This window comes from Monopterus albus, unplaced genomic scaffold (genome assembly GCF_001952655.1).
Source record: "Monopterus albus unplaced genomic scaffold, M_albus_1.0 scaffold587.1, whole genome shotgun sequence".
NCBI classification, from domain to species: domain Eukaryota; kingdom Metazoa; phylum Chordata; class Actinopteri; order Synbranchiformes; family Synbranchidae; genus Monopterus; species Monopterus albus.
Genome location: NW_018128467.1, coordinates 24,432 through 34,238, shown reverse-complemented (window position 1 = coordinate 34,238; position 9,807 = coordinate 24,432). Strand labels below are relative to the sequence as shown.

The 9,807-nt window shown below is 41.2% G+C and overlaps 1 protein-coding gene across 3 annotated transcripts in view; it reads right to left on the bottom strand.

Moving 5' to 3' along the window:
* Positions 1-627: 627 nt before the first annotated feature.
* The window catches only part of LOC109953235 (cAMP-specific 3',5'-cyclic phosphodiesterase 4C-like), a 13,248-nt gene continuing 4,068 nt past the window's right edge, over positions 628-9,807 (bottom strand). The window contains exons 7-18 of one of the 3 annotated variants that reach the window (XR_002273876.1): positions 9,674-9,744; positions 9,026-9,188; positions 8,607-8,700; positions 8,342-8,499; positions 7,080-7,178; positions 6,781-6,945; positions 5,377-5,476; positions 5,124-5,278; positions 4,451-4,573; positions 4,114-4,296; positions 2,420-3,676; positions 628-834 (exon numbers count right to left, since the gene is read on the bottom strand). Coding sequence is in view for 1 of the 3 variants with exons in the window: in XM_020588664.1 (XP_020444320.1) it covers positions 2,780-3,676; positions 4,114-4,296; positions 4,451-4,573; positions 5,124-5,278; positions 5,377-5,476; positions 6,781-6,945; positions 7,080-7,178; positions 8,342-8,499; positions 8,607-8,700; positions 9,026-9,188; positions 9,674-9,744 (2,208 nt within the window). In the remaining 2 variants the exon portion in view is untranslated. Of the gene's footprint in view, positions 835-1,655; positions 3,677-4,113; positions 4,297-4,450; positions 4,574-5,123; positions 5,279-5,376; positions 5,477-6,780; positions 6,946-7,079; positions 7,179-8,341; positions 8,500-8,606; positions 8,701-9,025; positions 9,189-9,673; positions 9,745-9,807 lie in introns of those variants that run through there. The other 2 variants (XR_002273877.1, XM_020588664.1) reach the window with 2 other exon arrangements.

Here is a 9,807-nt window from a genome sequence, read left to right as displayed (position 1 = left end):
ACTGATGTACTAATTGAAATGCGCAGATACACAGAAGAGAAGCTAATTCCTCGGGACCAGGATCCACTACTTTGGTGGAAAACAATGCACCTACATTCTCCTCTCTCAGCAGACTTGCCAAAAAACACCTGAGTGTGGTTACAAAAAATGTGAATATGATACTGTTTCTTTCTTCTTAGACTATTTCTTTAGGCTAAAGGCTTTAGGAGTTGTGTATTTTTATACTTAATTTATTGTAGTATTATTATTTATTGTTTATTTTTTACCAACTGTTTGTTTAAATTACCTTTTCAAAGCCAGAAAATATGTGCAATGTAGGGAAGACATTTTGTTTTATTTTATTTTTGTATTATACTTGAAAAAAGAGAATTTGTTCTTTGTTTTATAAGATTTGTTTTGGAGTGATTGTTTTGTCGACTTTGTTTATTTAGGAGTATTCTACGAAAGAAGTTTTAATATTTTCGAAAGAATTTTGTGCAGTTTGTGGAAGACAAAAAGTCTGTACTTTTGATATTGAACAAAAACTTGTTTTATGTTAATAAAGTTCTTTCTATTTACTGTTGAACTTTGTCTGGGTTTTATTAAATTAATAATACAATTTAAAACAAAACACAAAACACCTGAAAGTCATGAAAATGTATTTATATTTGGTAATGCATTAATTGTCAAAAAGTACCGGTATTGATATCGATATCGATGATACTGGTCCAGTATTTACTTGGTATCGGATCGACACCAAAGCTTGCAGTATCGCCCACCACTAGTCATCAGGATTTTCTGAAGCCCAAGCTGACACGTTGCTTTTATTGTCCGACCAACACTCCACAATTCGAGCTACCGTCAGAGAAAAGTAAGAAAAGAGGCAAATATTCAAATTTGAATCTTGGCTTAAAAAGACTATTTTAAAATTTGATTAAATTAATATATACATACACACACACACACGTTTAAATAATAATAACCCATTTGAATAGTAAATTTAGTCTACAAACATCAGGCTGTTTGAAGTATTTCGCCTTGTCCAGCAGATTTTACAGATTGTGTTAAATTTTTCCAAATTCGTTTTCTTATACATTTGGACTTGATGCTGCGTACCCATAGCCAGACACATTTTCACACCTCCATGCTGGCGATAGCCATGGGTGGAGGCATGTTGTTGTCTGTCTCTACGTCCGTCCCATTCTTAACGCGATATCTCAGTAGCGCCTTGAGGGAATTTCTTTAACTTCCACTTGGGTTCAAGGAAGAACTGATTAGATTTCAGAGTTCAGCGTCACTGTATACTCACGTCTGTCCCATCTCCGTGCCTTTGGCTGGTTGGCGGAGGCATAGAAATGCAAGGCGGTAATAGTGGTTGCATTAAAAATGACGCCATGAAACTAATTAGGTACACTGAGCTAAACTGTCAGTCCAGTACAACAGTCCTGCAATAAAACCTCTGACTAAATAACAGAAAGGCCTCTGTGTGTAAGAAACAGAGCCTCCAACATAATCTTACAGCTGAATCAAACCCCACAAAAACAAAAGACTGTCACCTTCATGGAGGAGGATTTATTGCAAGGCTGTTGTATTAGACTATTTTAGATTGAGGTACCTAATAAACCGGCAGGTGAGTGTAAACAATCAAACAGCGATCCGTTAACTTCATTGATCATATTTATTATATGACATCAGCTGATTAAAATATGTTTATGTACATATATGTAACAGGAAGTTAAAGTGCCAAATAGCATTTTTTTTAAAAACAAAACAAAAAGGGATTTGTGGAAGACCATCACACCCGTTAGCCTGGTCCCACAGTTCATTGCTTCATGGACGAGTCGCCACCTTGTTTAGAGGATGGCTGAACTGCTCAGTGCTGGTCGTGGGACAGTTTGGCACGATTCACCTGGGAATTAAAGTCACAGTCTGGGAGTCGTGATCAGACAAATATGTTTTTGTTTTTTACACGAACTGACATCGACATGTACAATAAGTCAGCCTTCTGAGCTGAACTGCATATGTTTCCACTTTGACAACACAGTCCAGGGATCATTCAAATGATCTCAGAAACCCCGAATTGGTGCTCTAAGGTTAGTATGTGACGAGGTGGAACTGTTACCAGAGCCCAAGGGTGCACTTGGTGCCCTGCTCACAAGTGGGACGTTTCTGTAGTAAATACAAGACGACGGACTACACTTTCCAGACACGTTTGCATTTTTTTTTATCTCTTTTCTGACAAACAGAGGAGTTGACATTCTTTAAACAGTGTTGCTTGAGTAAATGGTCGCTGAGGTGTTAGAGACGCTGACTGAGAGACGATGGGTAGTACTCCATGAGATCGGGAGAACAGGCACGCACTTATTTGCATGTATTCAGTTTTTTTTTTCTTTTTAAGATTATCAGTAGCTACAAAAGGTTGATAAAACAGGTTCCCCACCTTTTATCATCCCCCGTTTTCCCGTATGGCAGTGATGGATGAAGAGTTGAGTCTTTCTGTCACTACCAGTTGGTCAAGCAACAACCTGGCTGCCCCGGAGAGGCTTTGTTGTCATGTCCAGAGTTGTCCTGTCTAGTTTCTCTGAGCTGTGAAGTTTAAGAGGTCTGACATCTGAGTGTATGTCAGCCTACAGCTGAGAGGGTCATGTGATAAAGTGGGCTGAGCACATTATCTGGGAAGAAGGGAGTCTTCAGCGCTTTATCATCCTCATCGACAGACACCCTGCTGCCTTTCAGGCTCTGTAGTTTATCTGTCTTTAGCCTTTCCTCACTGACTGTTAATTTGTGATTTTACACCCAACTAACTTTCTTCTTCTTCTTCTTCCTCTCCTGGTGCCTCCTCCTCTTCTGCTTTTTCCAGTTCTCCTTTCTCTTCTGTTTCTTCGTCAACTTCATCCCCCATTTCTGCCTCCTCTTCTTCAACTTGCTCTTCTGTCTCGCCCTCCTCCTCTAGATTATCCTCTGTCTCCTCCTCTACCTTTTCCATCTCTCCCTCCTCTCGTTCTAGAATTTGTTCTGCCTCCTCCAGCTCTCCCTCTTCCTCCACTTCTGCCTCATGTTCAGTTTCTTCTTCCCCCGTAACTACTTTTTCTCCATCCATTTCCCGTTCTACATCTTCTTTCTCCCCCTTTGTCTCCTCATCCTCTGCTGCATTGTTCACTTCCTCCTCTTGTTCCGTTTCATCTGTCTGTTCTCCTTCTTGGTCCTCTCCATGTTCTTCCTCTTCATCTGCATTCTCCTTCACTTCCTCTTCTTCTCCCCCTCTTTCTCTAACTTCCTCCTGCTCTTCATCTTCATCTTGGACTCCATTCTGTTCGCTGTTGTGGTTCTCCTTGTCATCTTCTTTCTCACTTTCGATGTGGTTTTGCTCCTCGCTGTTCAGCTCAACCTCACCATCCTGTTCTCTGTCTGTGCTGCTGTTGTCACAGAATGCTTTCCTGCCTCTCCTCCCTCCGCCGCTGTTACTCAAGTGCATGTGGTTGTGGTTGTTGTGCTCCAGGTCCTCCAGGGTGAGCTCAAACTGGAAGCGGTCATGCTGGAGGTGTCTGTCTGGGGGAGGTGAGGGAGACTGGGGCATGGTGTTCAGGTACCACTCCCTGTTCTCCTCCAGGGTGTCCAGAAGCTCCTGGGCATCCGGGTGCACCAGGTCAGCCCACGTCTCCCACAGCGGGTGGACGATGTAGTCAATGAAACCAACCTGGAGAACAGAGAATCACATGGTAAACACCTTTTGATGAGGCAGTCAGTGCCTTGAACTATTTCTTTTTGGCTGCCATCGGTGTTGATTTAACTTGCCGTTTTTCCCCACAGTGCCACATTACAAAACTTTGTAGTGTTTGTGGGTGACACGCTAAAAATGTCCTCACGCTTCTGACAACTTCACCATAAAGTGAAGGTTTTTAGCTTTAGTAAACAGGTTCTTATTTCAGGGCTGTTGTGTTGTACTGCAAGGTGTTTGTCATTCTGTCCACCTCCTGACAGAGCACGTCAAGTATATAATATGTAATATTGCCTGACAGAGGCTTCTGAACTAGTCTGAATATGACCCATTATCTGTTCAGTGTTCTGATCCGCATATGCAAACACAAACAAGGACACAGATGCAGTAGCAAGAGAGACCAAATCGAGTGTTACCTGACTCTTTTCCACAGACGCAGTGTGTTTGTCACACATGGCACTGATCTCCATCCCTCTCTCTCGTTCTTTGTCACCCTGTCGAAAGAACTCCTCCATGATCCTCTCCGTCCACTCTCTGTATAATGGCAGTGGTTTGGTGGGGTTGCTCAGGTCTGCACAGTGCACCATGTTCCTCAGCACCTAGACACGTGCAAGAATGTTTCACAGCAAAGGCTACAATGCACACACTAAATGCTGTTGATGTATCAAGATTTCCTGTAATATCCTTGCTTTATAAGATTAAATCTGCATGGCTTTGATTTCAAAATTAATTCATGTTTAGATGAGAAAGTACCTGTATTCGCTCTGTATAGTGATCCAGGAGCAACACACCAGAACTCGTCACCTTCTTGGTCTCTACCATCGTCTTCAGATCACCCAGCAGGGTCATGTGTTTGGACATGTCTGTAGCCAACACCTGCACAAAGAAACAGAGACAAAAGAAGCAAAAAGGTCACAAACGACTCTCTGTCCTTAACTGTTAAAAATGTAAATAGAGATTAGAAACTGAAATTAGGGACAAAACAGATTGTGAGATACGGTTAAAGTACCTCCATATTACAGTGTTGGATGAGATCCAGTCAAACTGACTGAGCTTAAAGAAACCCACATTATTCTTGCAGAGATTCATGGAGAAGCAGGGCTGTAATAATCAAACAGCTGCTAAATGTTTCTTCACAGTTTCATTTTAATGTATCCTAGAAAACCTCTTTCAGCCTGTCTGGGTCACGATAGGGAGCAACAATGGGATACAGCTTCAAACAGAATACACAAGTTTAACAAAATGAAGTAGCGTAAAGTCTTAACTCAGTAACTAAATCTAAAATGATCTAATCTTAATGAGATTTCCCATAAAAATGGCATCCACAGAGGAACCAAACCAAAAACAGAACCAAGGTCATTAACACTGGTCTGTTTGTTGTCAGTTGACTTGTTTTAGTGTAAGCTGTGTTAGACAAGGTGCTGACCATGTCGATGATGAGCTTGCGCAGGCTCTGGCGCTGCCTCTTCGTGAGGTTCTGGAAAATGTCACAGTTTTCCTGGTGCAGAAGCTTGAAGCCCACAGCGAGATGATGGTTCTCTAACACTGACTCATCATTATACATGAGGGCCAGTTCTGAGTCTGAGCACAGTGAAGAGGGACAGAGGAGGAGGTGTGAACACAGCTTGTGCTAACCTCTAGACGTACCGGACTGTTTTTGTGTGCATGTTTGTACTCACTGGTGTTGATGAGGAACTGGTTGGAAACTCCAGGGTGGTCTACATCATGGATGGCTGCAGCAAACAGAGCGGCGAGGATCTCCAGGTCAGTGAAGACGGCCTGGAAGGAACAGGACAGAAGAAAACAGCTATCAAATAAAAACACCACCAAAAACAATCCTGGGAATGTGTTTGTTTAGAATTTTAAAATTGAGGTAAAATTTAATTTTAAAAATAACAGTTACGTTGTAGTTCAATTACTTTTTTCCAGCTAATTGGGACTTTTTCCTCCTTTCGTCATGAAACAACTTGTAGAACCACAGATTCATAAAATCCAAGCGAATATCAAGTTTAAAGGACAAAGGCAGTCATTTTCTATACAGAGTATTTTAAAGTCTCCATGCAGAGACTAAAACAACAATGAAATGCCTCTATTCATGATTAATGTTACGACAATCTGTCAGAACTGGATTAGCTTATTTGTCTGTATTGTAGACCTCCATTGTTCAAAAACATCAGTGAAACACACTGCTGCACGCCCCCAAGGATCCAAACAGCCATCATTTTTACATCTGAACTAAGAGTCAAGGGCCCATGCACAAGATCTGTGGATCTTCTTAGCAATTATCAGGGTCTTGTGTTTCGTAATGATGAAATATGACACTAAATGTGTTTCCTAATTGTTTTTGAACATTAGTTGACACACGGCACAGACAAATAAGCTGATCCAGGACTGACAGACAATCATGAGTATAAGCAAATTGTTATGGGGACTGTTGAAAATACTGTTAATATAGAAAATGGCCGGTCTTATCCTTTAAAAATCTGCAAAGCGTATCACTCAAACATAGGACTTAAGAACTAGGAGCGTTTGTGAATGTTATTGCTTTTAACGAGTATTTTGCAATGTTTACAAAAATAACTTAAAAGTATTTTAGCCTTTCTTATACCATATAGAATATAATGTAATGCCTGCTTCACGGATATAGCTGTCAAAGAATGATGGAAACTCATTAGAGACAATAGGTCCTGCAGTTATATAACATGTGGATAACATAGCATAAATGTATTTATGTCTTTTAGTCTCATTTGTAGTATAGATTTATGTACATCATCTCTCACCAATGTCTCCTGACAGCAACAGACAAACATTTGTTTTTACTTTTTAATACCCCCCTTTTTAATTTAAAGGGGAAATAAATTCAAAGCCTTTTAAAGATTTTTTAAGACCTGCAGGTAAACGGTCAAACATTTTTCCCCGTCAGCAGCTAAAGGGACATAACATACAGTCATGGAAAGTTTTATATAAAACAGTCATTAATTACCTGACCTCTGATAAATGAAAACAGAAATACCTGTTTAAGAACCTAAAATGTGTATCATACTAATATGTGTGTGTGTGTGTGTGTGTGTGTGTCAACATACATCAAGAGCAGGTGTGGAGAGCAGGACATGTGTGGACTGGGTGACATCTGCAGCATGGAGGCTGTTGTGGTACGCTACGTTTCCATGGTAGTGGTCCTCCAGGGTCATCACATAAGTGACAAAGGTGTCGACTGGGATGCGAAATGTCTTCAACAGCTCTCGCTCCTGAGGAGGAGCAGGAGGCGCACACTTTACACACACAAGCTCCACCAGGAGTACATCGTGTACGTCAGCACACACACAAACACGTCAGGCACAGAAAACGCACACTCCCACACGTTCACACTCATTTTGTTTACCTGGAAAATGGTGTACATAATGCAGCTGAGAGGTCTGTTGTTGGAGAATTCTGCTACTCTGAATATGTTGAAGCTCCACTTGTCCAGATCCTCCAGTTCCTGATGAAACAGTACAGACACAGAAAACATAATGTCAACAGCTGAGTCAGAAACGTCAGGCCTGACATGCTAAATGCTTCATCAACAGCTTATACACGTCCTCTACAGCGGAGGGCAAATACACAAGCAGAGATGGTTCCATCACGTGCTCAGAAGGTGTCAACGCATGGTTTAACTGTACAACAAAACGTAACACAGGGCTAGACAGCAAACCACGTTTACTTATCAAACCATATTTACTTGTATCAAATATAAACAAAACTGTCTGAATCTAATATAATAAAAGTGAGAATAGCAACATACAGTAACCAGTGACACCCGTACATAAGTTCAACCAGCCAATCAGTAATTTTTTAGTTGACTATTTGATTGTCAGCAATGAATTAAAATAAAAAGAAAACCTGGTTCCAGCTTCTCATATATGAATATTAACTGGATTCCCTAGTCTTCTGTGTTAGCAAATGAAATGACTTTGGCTTTTGGACTGTTTGTAGGACAATACAATCAGTTTGAATATGATGGACTATAGTAGATGGTTAGTACTTTTTTGTTTTTGACAATTAAGAAAATAATAGATTTGATAATATAAATAACCGAGTCGCCACCCTAAATTACTTCCTATTCCTGAATTGCTGTCAATATAAAATGTGACAGTTTGTTGTTAACAGTCTCCCAGTGCACCTGTTGGTTGTGCATGGTCAAGGCTTCTGGTGCTTTTTAAACGATCACACAGCAGACTCCCTTTCACATCACTAAGAATAACCTTCATTCAGTATTTGCAACATGGTGTCCAGAGACGTACTGGGAATCCCTGCAGCCTCTTGTAATGACAGACCATATAACATTTGTATTAGTATCTCTAATAGTCTCATCTGATTTACTGCTACTGTACATGAAGACAGAAGCAGACAGTCTCCATCCTACTGTAGGCTTTCTGAACATTTGTTGCAACAGCCTGGATGGAATTAAACAATGAAGAGCAGGGAATAAAATAAGATTTTATGTGCATGTTTCTGAGTATGTGATGTCTGCACAATGTGTTGATGCAACAAGCCCAGCAGATGCAGTGTCATAAAATCAGGAAACAAATCATTCAGTGTTCAAACAGAGATCGATGCGGGCAACTTATTTTATGCGAGTCAGACAAAACAAGACAACAAGACCTTGGCGAGCTCGTCCTCGTGGTCTGTGTTGACGCCAAAGCGAGGCATTGAAGCGCTGGAGAGGCTGGAGCTGTGAGACAGTTTCCTCACTCCGCTGATGTGACTCATAGATTTGTCTTTGAGGGTAGGAGATGGGATTTCTACTTCGTTCTGCTTGTCTACGGATTGATGAACAAACACAAACACACAAAGAAGGATTCATCGTTTCCATTTTCAAAGTTCATAACTGCACTTTGGGTAGAAACCACACTGTGGTCCCACTCACCCAGGAAGGTGCTGGCGATGTATTCGGACACCTGGTTTCCAGAGCGACTCATCTCTGACAGGTGTGACAGCTCTCTGTTCAGCATCCTCTTGAACTGTGGCACAGTGAAAATAAAACTCATTGAACGCATCAGGTTTGGTCAAAGAAAAACCCAGAGGGTAATATACAGTAGCGGGGTATTAAATAAGTCAGTAAGTTTAAGACTGCAGTAAATTAATTAAGGCCATTGTGCTGTCTGCCACATTTCCTACTTCAAAGTACAGCCATTATGTTTTTAACACCAATGCATAATAAACATTTTGACATGTGGTCATAATGTTATGGCTGGTCATGTATATATACTGTAATCTGTTACAGTACATCTGTGATAAAGCTGCTGATGCGCATGTTGGACACTAGTGCAGTCGGTGCATGCCTACCTTGTTGGAGGCCATTTCACTGACAGAGCGATGAGTCTGAATGGTCTCCAGCTGGTCCAAGCACCAGTCCAGTTCCTCCAGTGTGTCCAGGGCGAGCTGCTGGTACTGCTGGTCTGATAATGTCGCCCTGGGACTGATGCACACTCCCCCCAGAGGAGACCTCCTGAGAACATAGTTTGTTAAGACCAGCAACGAACTGCATATGGGTCTGATGAGCTACGTAAATGACAACAGAGAGCTACGGATCTTTCTCTTGTAAAATCAAAATAGTTACATGATTCTACTTCATGCAGTTTCACATGAGAGAAACAAGAAAATAAAAACTGGCATTTCAGCTAAACATCCACCAGTCCACAGCTACAGGGCCATGTGAGTAGGATTTGGTGAACAAGTGCAAGAGTGAGACGTCATAGTGAGTTACTGCAATCCAAAAATATATCAGGAGTGAGACGGTAGTTTATGCATATTAACAGGCATTGTTATATAAAGAGGCTTTACTGCAGCATCACGCCTGGTTTTTAGATTATTAGTTGTGTTTTTTTTAAGTCTTAACTACCTCTTTGCCTTATTACACAAAGGACAACGTACTGCGCTACTAAAATACTACTGCGTTAGTGGGATGCCGAAGGACAGTCAGATGGTACTAACTTGACTGTTGGTGTAGAGACGTTGGCAAGGATGGTGAAGTTGCTCCGTACTGATCGCAGACTGGCCAGAACCTAAATCATCAAGACATCACAAGATTAGTGGATGTATGCAGCATCTCAAAGAGGTGAATATTT